Raw genomic sequence first — 18,093 nt, 5'->3', positions numbered from 1 at the left:
AAGGACCAGGTCTACACACACATTACCGGTATTGAGTCAAAGTAGGGACCAGGTCTACACACACATTACTGGTATTGAGTCAAAGAAAGGACCGGATCTACACACACATTACTGGTATTGAGTCAAAGTAAGGACCAGGTCTACACACACATTACCGGTATTGAGTCAAAGTAAGGACCAGGTCTACACACACATTACCGGTATTGAGTCAAAGTAAGGACCAGGTCTACACACACATTACCGGTATTGAGTCAAAGTAAGGACCAGGTCTACACACACATTACCGGTATTGAGTCAAAGTAAGGACCAGGTCTACACACACATTACCGGTATTGAGTCAAAGTAAGGACCAGGTCTACACACACATTACCGGTATTGAGTCAAAGTAAGGACCAGGTCTACACACACATTACCGGTATTGAGTCAAAGTAAGGACCGGATCTACACACACATTACCGGTATTGAGTCAAAGTAAGGACCAGATCTACACACACATCACTGGTTTTGAGTCAAAGTAAGGACCAGATCTACACACACATTACCGTTTTTTAGTCAAAGTAAGGACCGGATCTACACACACATTACCGGTATTGAGTCAAAGTAAGGACCAGATCTACACACACATTACCGTTTTTTAGTCAAAGTAAGGACCAGATCTACACACACATTACCGTTTTTTAGTCAAAGTAAGGACCAGTTCTACACACACATTACCGGTTTTTAGGCAACGTGGGGATCAGATCAGCACCCTTACTAATATTAAATTTTAAACCTCAATCAAGTAATTTGACAGTAAACTGCTTTAGAATTTTCATTTGAAGAGCAGGTCAGTTTATAAAAAATGTAATTTGAATACAGAAGGAACCTCAAGATCCAAACAGGAAATGGTCCAGAATAAATTTAATAAATGTTATATTTATTATAATTTCCACAAAACCTTTAAACACAAAAAACAGTAAACACAAAATCCATGAAACTCTCTTGCATGTCTAAAAGCAGTTCTCATTGGGTATAACAAGCTTCCACATAACTCTTCCATGTCTGCGTACACATTTAGTTAAGTGCAATAGCAAACAATATTAAACGGTTAGTTCACCCCAAAATGAAGATTCTGTTATTAATTCCTCTCCTTCATATTGTTTCAATCCCTTGCTGTCTATGGAGGATGAGGAGTTCTTGCACTTCATCTAAGTTATCTTCCTTTGAGTGTGAAGATGAATGAATGTCTCAGGGGGTTAGAGTGAGATGAGGGCAAGTAATTAATAATATAATGTACATTTTTGTGTAAACTCTTAAAACCCACCAGTATGTTCTATTTCTGTCGTATTTTAACTATTTAAAAAAAAAAAACATTAAAAATATTTAAAAATATATTCATAAAGAACTGAACCCCACAAATGCACAGAGACCTTCATCATATAACCAAGCCACCAAAACTCCAAATAGACATCATTTGTTAAGCATTAACTCTACATTAATAGTAAGCAGTTTATAAACACAGCTAGATGCTCTATTGTTGACTTACTGTATAAGCATGTGTAATGTGCTCAATTTTTGTGTTTTCATACTTTGTTTATAATTCATTTTTCATTACTAAATGAAGTATTGCATTATTTACAAACTGTCTAAGAATAATTGGTGTTTTTTAAGATCATTAAGAATGAGTAAATAAATGATTAAAAAACTATATAAATTAACATTTATACATTTACTATTCAGGCATATAATCAGGGGTAAAAAAAAAAAGAAGAAAAAAAAAGAAAATCCAATCGGTTCACTCTAAGCAGAATTTATATTTTTTCGGTTCTGTTCTTGCGTTGCTTAATAGACAAAATATTCCGAAAACAGTTTTCTAGAAAAAAAAAAAAACTTTATTTAATTACAAAGTATTGCAGGGCTCTAGTGTTTTTTTAATGGTGCAACTAAAAAATCTATACGAGGGGTAAGATTAAATGAATTTTCAATAAGTATCATTAAAGACATATTTATAATATGAACTTGCTTTTGGTTATTGATTGACACGCTGTTTAAAGGTGCTACACACAGCCCCACTCCTTGGTATCGAGCGCAGGCCCGGCGCTACATTTAGATGTTGTATAATATGAAATAGCAATTAAATTATGAAAATTGTTATGAAATGGTTTTTCAGTTATGTAGCCTAATAAAAATATTTAGTACACTGCACAGTGCAATTATTATTTAAATTTATTATATCCATTATTATTAATATAAGTAAAATTGACAAAACACAGAACTCTTTTGAATGTTTGCTTTCATTTTGACATGCTAAAGCGCACTTTTACAGTTTTGTAAAGAAACATCACATTATGCAGCAGCAGTCAAGTTAGGACACTTAAAAATGCCTTTTGCGTTCAAAGATGAACGGCCTGCGAAGTCAAGTTTACATTGTTATAAATTAAATAGATATAGCCTAGTGTGTAAGTGAATTTGCTGCTGATCCACCTCTCACTTGTGCTGCAGGTAGGGTAAATGATAATCTTTTTTAAAAATTTACTTTAGGCTATACTGCTATTTACTCATGCAAAATTAAACACCAGAAAATATATCGTAGGCCTATATTAAGAGCTAAATTACAGTTAGCATCATAATTAGTTCAATTATGTGCTGTAGGCTATTGATTGACCAACACCCCCTGTATACAGTTTACACACTGCAGGTCTACAGTTCTGATGTGTATTTTGAATGACTTGTTTTAAATGACAGTAAGACATGCTATATTTAGTTTTTATTGTAAAATATATATTATAATAAAGTACAAAGTAAAATAATATTTATTAATGGCCTATTGGCAGCGTATAGCCGTTAAGCTTATAGTCTAAGCATGTCATTTTATTATTATTAACATAAATTACAAACTAGCATCCTTATGATTTTATTTCGTTTCTGTATATTTTTATCAAACGAAAAATGCAATAAGTTATACTTTGGTTTGAATTTTATTAGAAATTTAATAGCCGTTTAGGCAACACTACTTCTACATGTCATTGGCTCTGATTGCGTTTTTTACAGATAACCTATTTACAAAGATTTTTATTAAACAAGTGCACTACCACAAGATATTTTTGTAGGTGTAAAAATCTTAAAAGTATCATTATCATATTCTTGCCTTATTCATCTTTAATATAAATATTAAATTTAACACATTCATTGATTAACCTAGGGATGCTAACGATCACTCAATTGATTTATTGTCGGTAACCCTTTAAAACCGATAGACCTTATCGATGACCGATTAAGCATGGGCATTTAATAAGTTATGCTTTGCTCTTTGAGATGCGTCCACAATTTCACACATTACATAATCAAGTGTGCGCAGTTTAGGCTACGTTACCCTATGGAGTCGTGCACTCTCTTGACTTTGCATATTGGTTATGCACATATTGGTCATACCTATTATGCTCAGATCTCGTTTATCCGCTGGTGCTGCCATTAATCCGCTGGTCAAGTAATCAAAAAGTAGGCTACATGACGTTTAATTATGGGCAGGTTATTAAGACCAAACATTGGTTGTGCAAACTGTATTACGTTCTCTAAAATTTTAAAGTGTTTTAAGCTACATTATCTTTTTATAGACTGGCATAGGCCTAAATACGCATCACGGCCAGACATTTATAGTTTATATAAAAACGAGCGTCACCGTCGCATTTGTTCACATGCTTTAAATTGATGCTTTTTGTCTCTCAAATTCATATAATAAAAAGAACAATAAAATAACATTATTAACCGTTTAACTGTAAACGTTTCTGTTCAGAACGATTAAAGTTGATCTTTTTTTTTCGGTTTTCGTTTCTGTTCCCGAAAAATGTCATTTGATTCTGTTTTTCGTTTCCGTTCCTTGAACCGGTTTGGAGCCCTGCATATAATACGTTTTTCTGCATGTTAAATAATGCTTTATTAACTCAACTTCATGCAGTTTTGTGATCTAATCTAAAGTGAGGAATATTGATGCTTTATAAATCCCTTATAAATGACAATTAAAGGCTCAGAATCATTCATTTATTCATTTATTTTCATTTTGGTTTTCTCTCTTTATTAATCCGGGGTCGCAACAGCGGATTGAACCACCAACTTATCCAGCACGTTTTTATGCAGCGGATGCCCTTCCAGCTGCAACCCATCCCTGGGACACATCCATACACATACACACTCATTCACGCTCATTTACTACGGACTATTTTAGGCTACCCAATTCACCTGTACCGCATGTAGGAGCACCTGGAGGAAACCCACACCAACACAGGGAGAACATGCAAACTTTACACAGAAATGCCAACTGACCCAGCCAGGGCTCGAACCAGCGACCTTCTTGCTGTGAGGTGACAGCACTACCTACTGTGCCACTGCGTTGCCAGGCTCAGTATCAAATAAACAATAAGTATTTGCAATCGTACCTAAACAAATACAATTACTTTAAATTTTAAACATTGCTGAATAACAGGAGTGTCGAAATACAACATAATTTGATAAAACAACAATATAATAATTTAACAATACATTACGTGTAAAGCAATTTTATATTTAGACAAGATTGCAATGAATTACTTTTCATTTGATACAGTTTTATTTGAGCATCTTGTAATAATTAGAAATTAATAGTCATTTTTTCTGTATATAATGTAACTGAGCCTTATATTGTAATTTATAATGGATTTATAAAGCATGAATAGCCCTCGCTTTAGATTAGATCACAAAACTGCATGAAGTTGAGTTCATAAAGCATTTATTAACATACTAAACAACTTATTATATGCCTGAATAATAAGAATTATCAATGTTATTTTGAATAGTTTATAAATCATTTACTTGCACATTCTGAATTATCTAAAAAAAAAAAAACCAACTACTTTTAAATATCTGGTTTTTTAATGATGTACTTTTCATTACTAAATTAAGTATTGCATTATTTACCAAGTATGAAAACAATCATTAAGCACATTATAATTGTGCTTTTAAGTCAATAATATTTGTAATTTATATTTATAAGTATAATTTATAAACTGCTTACTAATGTCTATTAATGTAACGTTAATGCTTAACAAACGTTCAACTAACTATTTGCTAATGTTTCATAAATAATTCATTGTGTGCAGTTATTATAGTGTTACCCAACATTTATATATCTTATTAATCAGGCATATAGTAATGGTTACTCTGTCTGATAATAAATGCTTTATAAACTCAACTTCATGCAGTTTTGTGAGCTAATCTACAGTGAGGACTATTAGTGCTTTATAAATCCCTTATAAATGACAATTAAAATCTCAGCTATATTCTAAACAGAAAAAAGAAATAAATTAAAAGGGAGAGTGATTCATAGCTTTAAATATATATATATATATATATATATATATATATGATGAAGCAGTGGCGCGGTAGGTAGTGCTGTCGCCTCACAGCAAGAAGGTCGCTGGGTCACTGGTTTGAACCTCGGCTCAGTTGGCATTTCTGTGAGAAGTTTGCATGTTCTCCCTGCATTCGTGTGGGTTTCCTCCGGGTGCATAGGCACAGTCCAAAGACATGCTACAGGTGAATTGGGAAGGCTAAATTGTCCCTAGTGTATGAGTGTGACAGGCCCATATGACAGGCTGGCCGGAAGGTGTAAAAAAGTCGTTATCATATGGACAAGTCTAAAACTGAAGGACTTGTTCCAAAAAGAGCCGACCCCGCAATCATACGGGACTAAGGCCAAAGAAGATATATATATATATATATATATATATATATATATATATATTTTTTTTTTTTCATTAATTTCAAGAAACACAAATGCAACTAATGAAAAATAAATCTTTGCAATCTAATCAAAATCTAAAATTACTGTACAGTGCAAACATCACAGAAACACTGAAATGAATATTGCCATATTGCTAATTATGTTGTTTTGAAATGATGTTGTATTTTTATTTTGCAATGTTTAAACTTTACAGATTTTTTTTAATAAGATTGCAAAGATTTATTGTTCATTAGATACTGAGCCTTAAATTGTCATTTATAAGGGATTTATCAACTATAAACAGTCCTTAATAGATTAGGTCACAAAACTGCATGAAGTTGTGTTATTATAGCATTTACTAACACACATGGTTACAATTACTATATGCCTGAATATAACATGTATAAATGTTCATTTGAATAGTTTATTAATCATTTAATAACTCATTCTGAATTATCTTAAAAACCACAAACTACTCTTATATACAAATAGTTTGTAAATAATGCAATACATAATGTAGTAATGAAAAATGAATCAGTAACAAAGCATGAAAATACAATTAAGTCAAGTCAAGAATACAGTGTTTGAAGCTGTATTTATAAACTGCTTCCTAAAGTCTATTAATGTAGAGTTAGTGCTAAACTAATGATGTATAGTGTGTAGTTACTATGAAAGTGTTATTCAGATTTTTTTTTCTAAAGAGTCGAGATTCAGTTTTTAATATAAAAATCCAAAGCTGACCAATCTCTGGTTTTTAGAGCCAATGGTTCAGCTTTCACCACAGCATGTACTTCCTGTTTGCTCCAGGATCTTCTCTTTATGGGACCTATGGGTGGTTAAAATATAAAAAAGTGGTTTTAGTTGCATAAATGTTCAGTCATTTTTACAACATGTGCTGTTATGTTAGTTTAATATTGTGATAGAAAATGCTAGAAAAATGTGTCTTGCCTATTATTAAAAATACTTAAGATGGAGATGGATTAAAAATACTTCCTAATAACTTCAAATCTGGTTAATGGGGTTACACTTTATTCCATAGTCCAGTTTAGACATTCTTCTAACTATGCGTAACTCTGCAACTACGTTAATTATCTCACCGTAAAGTATTATGTATTAGAGTATTTGCATACTGTTAGAATGATCAATAAGACTAATGCTCATCTGATTATCAGTAGAGTATTAGCAGACTGTTAGCTCAAGTTTAGCTCAAAACACTACACTGTAACACATATCTGTCAATTACCAGTTCCTGTATTTTGTGATTTACAATTGTTTTTTTTTTTTTTTGTGGTGGTGAATTGCATTATGGGATGTTGATCTCTGCTCTGTGCACTTTTGATGTTGAAAATTCAACTCTACAGTTTAACAAAGTGACTTTAACTGACATTTTAGTAGTTTGAAATAATGTAATGTATAAGAAATAATATATAGAGATAAATAAGTCTTTAGAATAACAGAAAATGTACCAGCAGTTTATTACAAGGTTTCTGTAGCATAATTTACAACACCAACCCAAACAAAAAGTAACTTTTTTTTACTTTTTAAGATTAAAAGTTGTTGGAAGAAAGATCAAGATCCCATAATGCAATTCAAAAGCAGAAACAAACAGATTTCATAAAAACATGAATCACAAATTATGAAAAACTGCTAATTTAATTATTATTACTTATTTTTATTACTTTTAGAGTGTAGAGTATTAGCTGACAGTTAAGGTTACCTCAATAAAACCAACTCTCATTGGTCTCTGTAAATAGTACAGCAGACTGTTAGGTTACGCTTTAAATTAGTACAATATGACTAACTCTTATATAAATTTAGTAGAGCATTAGCAGTGTTGATTTTAACAGACAGTCTAATGGCTGTTAGTTGACAAGTAGTTGCAGTTATTTGTAGTTAGTAGTAGTAGTAGTAGTAGTAGTAGTAAAGTAAATTATCAAAATAAAGTGTAACCAGATATGCAATTAGTATATTTTTCCAAAGTATTTAGCAATATTGTTTAACTAACATGAAATGAGACATCAAGTGTCATCATGGAAGTAATGTGCTTCTGTCCTGTTTTACCCTACATGTTATGTAAATGAGCTTGTGCATTTGGACTTGTACAATAACACAAGTCAGTCACAAATTAACTTTAATGATCATACCTCTCTTTTTTGTGAATGCTGGGTCTGCATCACTATCTTCACAGACACTGTACCATGGTGATGATACTTGAGGGGACTCTGAAAGTAAAAATCAAGTCTGAGAGTTGACTTCTCTGCATAAAGTTTACCAAATTATTTATTTGATTTTGTGTTATTTTTTTAATGGGTAAAAGTGTGTGATGGTAGCTTAAAAATAGTTTTCAAACACAGCACATACATATCATGATAAAAATAAACATTCTGAAAAAGAAAAATTCTGATCAGAAAAATAAATAATATTTTTACCTTTTAGATTGGACTTCACCTCCTCCAAAATCACGATCCACTGTAACTTTCTCTGAATGTAAAAACCCACACAAAAATACATCATTTAAAACAATATGATATATGTTTGCAAATACAAATGTGTATATAACATCCAGAAAATCTGGCACTGTACTACATGTTTGTGTGTAAACCCACGATTTGATCAAGATTCCACCCTTTAAAATCTGCTGAGCGTCTGTTTTCAAGTCCCAGAAAAACTGAGTTGTGGGAACAGAGCAGTTCTCTTCTGCAGTCATACAGTCATAACTCACATACATATGAAGAGTTAGGTTGCAAAATGCGATAAACGGCATTTTTTGACATTTGGATTTTATTATTGGAAATCACTGTTCAGATGTACCTTAATCTATGTGTGAATTGCTGCCATTAATAACATTTAAGAATGCACATTTTAGGCCAAGTACAAAACTTATTTTTTTTACAAAACGCAATATCCGTCAGACCAGTTTCTTTACAAAGTGCGATATAACAGTTAGAGAGCGTTCAGGATGCGGCGCGAGCTCAGCATCCCCTGGGAAGAGAGTCATCGCCGGTGAAGTGCTCAGAGTTTGCTCATTGATTTAGCGATAGAAGATCACAAAAATGTATAAAAAGGCCACAAAAGTGGACCAGAATAAGATACTTCTGCGTCAACAATACACAAATGCAGCAGGGAACGAGTCTCCGCTGATGTCAAGAGAAGGCCTAGGAGCGCCTTTTTTCCTACTCCCCATCACAAGATACCTGTCTGCAAGGCGACATTTCTAAGTGTCCTTTATAAGTTTATTTTTTAAATAATTTCTTACATGTAGCTGAGTAGCCTATCTGAAGATTTATTTATGCGGTTGCACCTATTATTTATAATTAATTCTTGTTGTTGTTGATTTATTATAAAGGAACTTAAAGGGCACATGTTGTTATGGAGAAAACGGTTTAGCTTTTTCACAACCAAATAAATAAGCTATTATTATTATTACAGTGAAATAATTCATTAAATATGACATAGCGAGGCAAGTTTGTGTCACAGACTCAGCTCCGCCCGCTCTAATCATACAGGTTTGGTTTTCTGTAGCGGTGTGGAAGGAGCCGCCCCCCACTCTTTCTGTACCAAGCTAAAGGTCATTTATCTAACTAACTTAATCTTACTTATCAAACAAAACATTGATTCACTTGCTTTTGGTAATGGTATTAATGTAGTATAATATAGCCTAAGGTGGATGTAGCGTTTTGCAAAAAAAAAAATAAAGTTATGTTATGTTGTGTACATTCTGGCCAAATCTAACTTAGAATCTTATTATTATTAATCAATCTTTGCATATATTATTCCATATATTTATGGTGTATAGTTTTTTTTAAACCAATTTAAGATGTTTGACAATGTGGGTTGGATTAATATGTAGCATTTTGGCATGTTTTTTTACTTAAAGGGTCACGAAACACCAGAACACATGTGTTGAGCTGTTGACAGTCGTATATGTGTCCCACACTGCTAAAAACACTATTAGGACACCTATATTTCACTAAAAAGTGTAAATTGGTTGTTTTTGCGTTATTTCAAGCAAATTCGTACTTCCTGTTTGAAACAAATTTTTGAAGCTGCGTCACGGTCATGACATAATAGCGTGTATTCCAGCGTGCAGACTGGACGTCTGTGCCAGAGTGTGCCTTATTACATCTTACAGTGTGATGCATTAATGCATGAGTAAGGCTTGGTTCAAACCAATCAGCGCGCTCTATTTTGCAACTTCATTAATATTCATTAGTGTCACTTTTTACACCAGAGACGCCACGTTTGGTTGGCAAAACAAGCGTGAAGTGTTGCTTTTATAGTTTGCTGCAGTTAAGTTTCGTTTTCCTTTTCTCTCTGTGAGAGCTCAGACTCACGTGTGGATTAACAGTGTACGCGACGCTCGACAACAATAACTTGCGTGTCTAAGGAGGATTATTGTTTACCTGAGAGCTGTTCTCATCTGCTAACGCTGAAATCCGGATTTGCTTGTAGTTTTCTCTTCATAAAGACGCGGCTCTAGTTGCTGGTGATTGTCCTGTCTCTACAGATTTGGTAAGTGAGCGACCAGTGCTCTTTGTTTATTCAGTTTGTTCGTGTCGAATTAAGTTAACTATTGCACTGAGTGCAAACTTGTTAGCACCGCATTTTGTGACCGGAATAACACACGCGGCTTTCTGACGCTACCTGCCGAGTGCATCTAAGTTTCCGGGAATTGCGGAGCTTTTTTCTCTCATTCGCCGTGCGGTATCAAACATTGCATGAAAAATACACGCTTAGATCAGTTCCTCGTATCAAATATCTCGTGTGTCGCGAGGGGCATGAATGAATTCCCTGAATGAAAGAGCCAAACTGCAGTTAAAGTCCAACATTTAATAATCTGGCAAATAATTCAACTACAGATGTCCATGTAGGTTAAACACAATGACTGTAAAAAATACACCATCACTTTCTCGTGTGAGTATTTTGACTGAAACTCGCGCGTGCCCAAATAGACACTCCCACACCCTCCCACTTTAGTTCCTCCGACACTCCCCCCTAAACAGAGCTGGACACGCCCGCTTTTCTGACTTTTTCCAAAGTAGAGGTGTGAAAACACCCTGCTGAAACGAGGGGGTTTCATGGCCCTTTAATTATAGACATAAAATTAAATAAAAAATATCCTGGATTTGAAAATATTGTGTTCCTGGCCTTCACTATATCAAGTTATAGTTTAATGTACAAAAATTGTGAATGAACTTGACTGTTAATGTCATGAAAAATAATGTCAAAATAACCAAAATTTTTTTAAATGGATATATCTCGTTCTGCAATGAAACTCTTCATATACAGTTGAAGTCAGAATTATTAGCCCCCCTGAATTATTAGACAGCTTGTTTATTATTTCCCCAATTTCTGTTTAACGGAGAGAAGATTTTTTTCAACACATTTCTAAACATAATAGTTTTAATAACTATTTCTAATAATCATTTCTAATAATGGACTTATTTTCTCTTTGCCATGATGACAGTAAATAATATTAGACTAGATATTCTTTAAGACACTTCTATACAGCTTAAAGTGAAATTTAAAGGCTTAACTAGGGTAATTAGGTTAACTAGGCAGGTTAGGGTAATTAGTCAAGTTATTGTATAATGATGGTTTGTTCTGTAGAGTATCGAGAAAAAAATATAGCTTAAAGAGGCTAATAATTTTGTCCCTTAAATGGTGTTTAAAAAAATTTAAACTGTTTTTATTCTAGTCAAAATAAAACAAATAAGACTTTTTCCAGAAGAAAAAAATATTATCAGACATACTGTTAAAATTTCCTTGCTCTGTTAAACATCATTTAGGATATATTTAAAAAAGAAGAGAAAAATTCCAAGGGGTCTAATAATTTTGACTTCAACTGTGTATATATATATATATATATATATATATATATATATATATATATATATATATATATATATATATATATATATATATATATGAAAGTATATACAGTTGAAGTCAACCCACCTTTTTAAAACTCTTTTACAAATATTTCCCAAATGATGTGTAACAGAGCAGAGAATTTTTTCATAGTATGTCTGATAATATTTTTTTCTTCTGGAGAAAGTCTTATTTGTTTTATTTCAGCTAGAATAAAAGCAGTTTTAATTTTTTATGAACCATTTTAAGGTCAATATTATTATCCCTCCAATAACTTGCCTAGTTACCCTAATTAACTTAGTGAAGCCTTTAAATGTCACTTTAAGCTGAATAGAAGTGTCTTGAAAAATATCTAGTCAAATAATTTTTATAGTCATCATGGCAAAGAGAAAATAAATCAGTTATTAGAGATGAGTTATTAACACTGTTATGATTAGAAATGTGTTTAAAAAATCTGCTTTCCATTAAACAGAAATTTAGTACAAGAAATAAACAAGGGGCTAATAATTCTGACTTCAACTGTATATAATTAAAAATATATATTTTATATATAATTTTATAAATATTTTATATAAAATTATTTTATATATTTTTATATATAATTTATAATTTTTATTTTGAAATATATAATTTAGACAGTAGTACTCAAGGGTCCAGGGGTCTGTTCTTCGGACCTCGCTTAAATAATCTAAGATTACTGTATATTACAGATCCTGGATCTTTTAATCTTGATAACTCATCTTAGGCTAATTTGGTTCTTCAAAAAAGTTTGCGAATCAGATTAAACTGATCTGAGAGGTGTTGTGACTGTGTGTTGTGACAGATCTATCGATCCTCAAAATCATTATCAGCAATACAACGATTGGCTGACGGCACAGCAGCGTGATGACATCTGATTAATGGACAGTTATCAAAATTACATGAAATCCGTAGTAAATGGTTCGTTAAATCTGATATGCAATAACAGAGTTGTGAGTCACGTGCTGGAGCAGAGCAGTTCTCTTCCCCTGTCATATGGTCATCCTTCAATAAAAGCTGAATATAAAAAAAAATATATTAGTTAGACAGCAGTACTCAAGGGTCGCGGTCCCCACTATGTCAGGCCTTACTGTGTGTGTATTGAGGACTAAGTGTGTTTAACAGCTTCTCTAACATGCCTCTGGTCCCCACAATGTCAGTGCATATGTTCACCAATTAGGACACACACTCTGTTTCATTTCTATATTTTGATTAAGTTAAATAATTACAATTAAATTTAATTTTATATATATATATATATATATAAGTTAGACAGTAGTACTCAAGGGTCCCGGTCCCCACAACGTCAGACCTTACTGTGTGTATTCAGGACTAAGTGTGTTTCACAGCTTCTCTAACATGCCTCTGGTCCCCACAATGTTACACTAGTGCATACGTTCATAAATTAGGACACACACTCTGTTCCATTTCTATATTTTGATTAAGTTAAATAATTACAATTAAATGCACCACTACTACAACAACAACAACTGCTACTACTACTAATAAAAATAATAACAACAACATTAAACACACCTCATCAGAGAGTTGTGGGTCACGTACTGGAGCAGAGCAGTTCTCTTCCTCTGTCATATGGTCAACTTTCAATATAAGCTGAAAAAAAAAATATATATATATTAGTTAGACAGCAGTACTCAAGGGTTCCGGTCCCCACTATGTCAGACCGTACTGTGTGTGTATTCAGGACTAAGTGTGTTTCACAGCTTCTCTAACATGCCTCTGGTCCCCACAATGTTACACTAGTGCATACATTCAAAAATTAGGACACACACTCTGTTTCATTTCTATATTTTGATTAAGTTAAATAATTACAATTAAATGCACTACTACTACAACAACAACTACTACTAATAATAATAATAACAACAACAATAATAAACACACCTCATCAGAGTTGTGGGTCACGTACTGGAGCAGAGCAGTTCTCTTCCTCTGTCATATGGTCATCCTTCAATAAAAGCTGAATAAAAAAAATAAAAAATATATATTAGTTAGACAGTAGTACTCAAGGGTCGCGGTCCCCACTATGTCAGACCGTACTGTGTGTGTATTCAGGACTAAGTGTATTTTACAGCTTCTCTAACATGCCTCTGGTCCCCACAATGTTACACTAGTGCATACGTTCAAAAATTAGGACACACACTCTGTTTCATTTCTATATTTTGATTAAGTTAAATAATTACAATTAAATGCACTACTACTACAACAACAACTACTACTAATAATAATAATAACAACAACAACAACAATATTAATAAACACACCTCATAAGAGAGTTGTGGGTCTCGTACTGGAGCAGAGCTGTTCTCTCCTTCTGTCATATGGTCATACTTCAGCAAACCTGAATATAAAATATATATATTAGTTAGACAGCAGTACTCAAGGGTTCCGGTCCCCACTATGTCAGACCGTACTGTGTGTGTATTAAGGACTAAGTGTGTTTCACAGCTTCTCTAACATGCCTCTGGTCCCCACAATGTTACACTAGTGCATATGTTCATACATTAGGACACACACTCTGTTTCATTTCTAGATTTTGATTAAGTTAAATAATTACAATTAAATGCACCACTACTACAACAACTACTACTGCTACTACTGCTACTACTACTACTACTACTACTACTACTACTACTACTACTATTACTAATAATAATAACAACAACAACAATAATAAACACACCTCATCAGAGTTGTGAGTCTCGTACTGGAGCAGAGCAGTTCTCTTCCTCTGTCATATGGTCATCCTTCAATAAAAGCTGAATATAAAAAAATTTATATTAGTTAGACAGCAGTACTCAAGGGTTCCGGTCCCCACTATGTCAGACCGTACTGTGTGTGTATTCAGGACTAAGTGTGTTTCCCAGCTTCTCTAACATGCCTCTGGTCCCCACAATGTTACACTAGTGCATGGGTTCACCAATTAGGACACACACTCTGTTTCATTTCTAGATTTTGATTAAGATAAATAATTACAATTAAACGCACCACTACTACAACAACAACTACTACTACTACTACTAATAATAATAATAATAACAACAACATTAAACACACCTCATCAGAGTTGTGGGTCACGTACTGGAGCAGAGCAGTTCTCTTCCTCTGTCATATGGTCAACTTTCAATATAAGCTGAAAAAAAAAAAATATATATATATATATATATATATTAGTTAGACAGTAGTACTCAAGGGTCCCGGTCCCCACTATGTCAGGCCTTACTGTGTGTGTATTCAGGACTAAGTGTGTTTCCCAGCTTCTCTAACATGCCTCTGGTCCCCACAATGTTACACTCGTGCATACGTTCACCAATTAGGACACACACTCTGTTTCATTTCTAGATTTTGATTAAGTTAAATAATTACAATTAAATGCACTACTACTACAACAACAACTACTACTACTACTAATAATAATAATAATAATTATTATTATTAAATTTAAACCCACCTCATCAGAGGGTTGTGGGTCTCCTACTGGAGCAGAGCAGTTCTCTTCTTCTCGTCATTTGGTCATACTTCAATAAAAGCTGAATATAAAAAACAAAAAATAATAATTAGACAGTAGTACTCAGGGCTCCCGGTCCCCACTATGTCAGACCGTACTGTGTGTGTATTGAGGACTAAGTGTGTTTCACAGCTTCTCTAACATGCCTCTGGTCCCCACAATGTTACACTATTGCATATGTTCATAAATTAGGACACACACTAAGTTAAATAATTACAATTAAATGCATTACTACAGCAACAACATTCACTACTACTACTACTAATAATAATAATAATAATAATAATAATAATAATAATAAACACACCTCATCAGAGAGTTGTCAGAGCAGTTCTCTTCTGCAGTCATATGGGCATCCTTCAATGAAAGCTATTTAAAAACAGCTTTGTTATATAAGTCATGTCATGACTATAAAGCTTTCATGACAGTCTTATGAACCCCCCTTTAAAGTAAAGCATTACCCAATTAATTAAACTTTTTTTTACCCATTAAGACAAGAAGAAGATATTAAGAGATTGATTTCATTATCTCTTATGGATGATGCAAACTCTTTATTTTTGAACAGATTTACCCTTAATCTATATTAACATTAAAAAACTCTTAGCTTTGCTGAATGTATTAAGGATTAATGTATTAAGTGATCAAAATGTCAAACCTTTCTCCAAGGCCAATCACATGCGCCATAGTCAAACGTTATTTCCTCTCCAAAGAAAATATCCCTGATTGCAAAAAGGCACAAATGAGGTTTTCTCTGAACAACGATCTTATTGACAGTGCAGTTAGGGTGCAGATGGTCATCATTCACCAGCCGGCCGAGGGTCTCGTCCTCATGATCGGCATCAATGCTGCAAAACTAAGAGAAAAGAGCAAGCAACATTTTAATTATGCCCTCTCATAGCAATGAAAAGCTAAACTATGGCATGAATACAAACAGAATGAATATAATATATACATGTACATTTGAATGGGGAAAACACTTAACCACCTGTTCTTGTTTTACCATATAAAGTCAAACATAAAGACAGTATTTTTATTAATATCTCATCTATGCTTTGCTTCCACAAGCTCTATCATTTGTACTCAACCACAAAACTTCCTTTAATAAATGTGGACAACGCAAACTCTGACCTAAAAGATTTAATGAAACGTGTAGGGTTCAAAAACTACAAAAACCTCACATTAGCATCCTCTCTGTGTGTGAATTATAAATACAGTAAACCTTTTGAAGTGGATCAGAACCTTTCCTCAATGTTGTTCTAATACTATTGAACACCTGTTCTTCTTTTTTAGGACAGTTTTAAAGAACTTTTTTTCCACTTCAATTGTTTACAGGTCACACTTTACAATCAGGTTTTATTAGTCAATGTACTTACTAACATGACCTAGTAATGAACAATGCATGTACAGCATTTATTAATCATAGTTTAACATTTACTAATGCATTATTCAAATCTAAATTTATGCTTGTACCAGTAATAATGCATTGCAATAATTAATGCATTGTGCGTGTTTAACTAGTAATGAACAACTTTATTTTCATTAACTAAAGTTAAACAACATGAACAAATACTGTAATAAAGTATTATTCATTGTTCATGTTAGTAAATGCATTAACCAGCATTAACTAATTTAACCTTATTGTAAAAGGCTACCAGTTGACAGCAAATAAATAAATAAAACACACACAGTGAACATTTATGTACTTTTATATATGTTTTACACTAAGTTGGAGTTTATTATAATTATTTATCTAAAATAAATCGTTTCTACACGTCATAGAACAATAAATTAAGTACATTTCTAGGACCAGATGGCCCCACATTTTAATTATAACCTCTATATCACTACATTAACGTATAAATAGTATATAATAGTGTTATTTCAGGATTAACGTTACATGTTTAAAGCAATTAACCATTTAAAAAGTATGATACAAGAACTATGAAAACATACCTTAGTAACCTTCTTTATATTCGGTTTCCAGTGAATGGGTCTTGTCGGTGGAGCTGGTGATGTGTTTCTCCGCATCTTTTAATGGTTTTATCCTCCGTCGATCCATTTAGCCGCACGGTGATTGGTGACTGTCTGACCGCGGCTCATGCACTCCACCCCGGCCTCTGACTCACGTAGCACCGGGCAGTTAGCACGTTAGCACATTAGCGCGAGTAACTTTTACTCGTGTAAACAAGTCAAATTACATACCGAACTGTAGTTTGTGTCTTATCAGTGTTATATTAATACGTAATTTGAAACAACAGCGATTAAAACACCCAGGAAATTCGTTAAAACATTAAATTAACTATACCTGATAACTGTCAAAAGATGCAACATAAGTATTTGTCATAAAACCGATTTCATTACATTATGATGGTGAAAAACATTATAACTTACCCGAAAATTCGATTAATTTGATGATAGATCTTAATTAAGTTGATTAAAGTCGGATTCATTTATGAGATCTGCGCATGTGCAGTAGCCAGAGTGTGTAAGTGTGTGTCAGGGTGCAGTACCGCCATCCGACTACAGGACCGCTATAGAGCAGTGCGCCGACACACACTTACACACTCAATTCAGGTAAATGGTCAAGGTGGGGATCAGTGAAAAAAACTGCACTAGGCATATCAGCAACGCCCCCTGAGTCTTTTAAAGGCAAAACATGGTGGGGACCGGGCGATCGGTCCCCACTATGTTTTTGGTCCCCACTTTGTGAGTGTGCTATCATGCTGAGGTCCCCACCATGTAATAAAAACAAACACACACACACACACACACACACACACAAATATGGATTTCACATTTACTGACTAAATGAAAAGTTGCTAATAAAAATAACATAAATATGTTAAGATTTTACTATGTTAAAAATATGACTTGAGTTTAAACATCCCTTGTATGAGGAAATTAGAAACAATTTTGGGATGCATTACACGTGTTAAATAAA

At 33.4% G+C, this 18,093-nt stretch overlaps 2 protein-coding genes across 16 annotated transcripts in view; both read right to left on the bottom strand.

Moving 5' to 3' along the window:
• The window catches only part of pank1a (pantothenate kinase 1a), a 41,016-nt gene that overhangs the window by 20,411 nt on the left and 2,512 nt on the right, over positions 1–18,093 (bottom strand). The gene's annotated exons all lie outside the window — the stretch shown is intronic.
• Positions 5,767–17,657, bottom strand: LOC110439212 (N-lysine methyltransferase KMT5A-A-like). Of its 12 annotated transcripts, none has more exons than XM_087290460.1 (15): positions 17,544–17,657; positions 17,106–17,273; positions 15,808–16,005; positions 15,460–15,521; positions 15,096–15,174; positions 14,702–14,777; positions 14,328–14,403; positions 13,909–13,985; positions 13,529–13,604; positions 13,160–13,237; positions 12,571–12,640; positions 8,321–8,431; positions 8,164–8,215; positions 7,879–7,956; positions 5,767–6,560 (listed from the first exon to the last, which is right to left on the bottom strand). In XM_087290460.1, the coding sequence occupies exons 2-5, from the start codon at positions 17,178–17,180 to the stop codon at positions 15,165–15,167; spliced, it is 345 nt and encodes a 114-aa protein (XP_087146586.1). In that variant the 5' UTR covers positions 17,181–17,273; positions 17,544–17,657; the 3' UTR covers positions 5,767–6,560; positions 7,879–7,956; positions 8,164–8,215; positions 8,321–8,431; positions 12,571–12,640; positions 13,160–13,237; positions 13,529–13,604; positions 13,909–13,985; positions 14,328–14,403; positions 14,702–14,777; positions 15,096–15,164. The 12 variants fall into 12 exon arrangements, with proteins under 12 accessions (XP_087146586.1, XP_087146584.1, XP_087146588.1 ...); XM_087290458.1 differs by having other exon boundaries at positions 8,341–8,431; XM_087290462.1 differs by having other exon boundaries at positions 8,341–8,431; positions 12,590–12,640.

This window comes from Danio rerio, chromosome 17 (assembly GCF_052040795.2).
Source record: "Danio rerio strain M-AB ecotype USA chromosome 17, GRCz13ab, whole genome shotgun sequence".
In the NCBI taxonomy this organism is placed as follows: Eukaryota; Metazoa; Chordata; class Actinopteri; order Cypriniformes; family Danionidae; genus Danio; species Danio rerio.
This window is presented reverse-complemented; position numbering and strand designations above follow the sequence as displayed.

Coding starts and splice junctions, on each gene's coding strand:
- LOC110439212 (XM_087290460.1), bottom strand. CDS start 17,180: ATGCGGAGAAACACATCACCAGCTCCACCGACAAGACCCATTCACTGG. Junction 16,006..17,105: donor ATATAAAGAAGGTTACTAAG/GTATGTTTTCAT, acceptor CTTTTCTCTTAG/TTTTGCAGCATTGATGCCGA. Junction 15,522..15,807: donor GTGATTGGCCTTGGAGAAAG/GTTTGACATTTT, acceptor GTTTTTAAATAG/CTTTCATTGAAGGATGCCCA.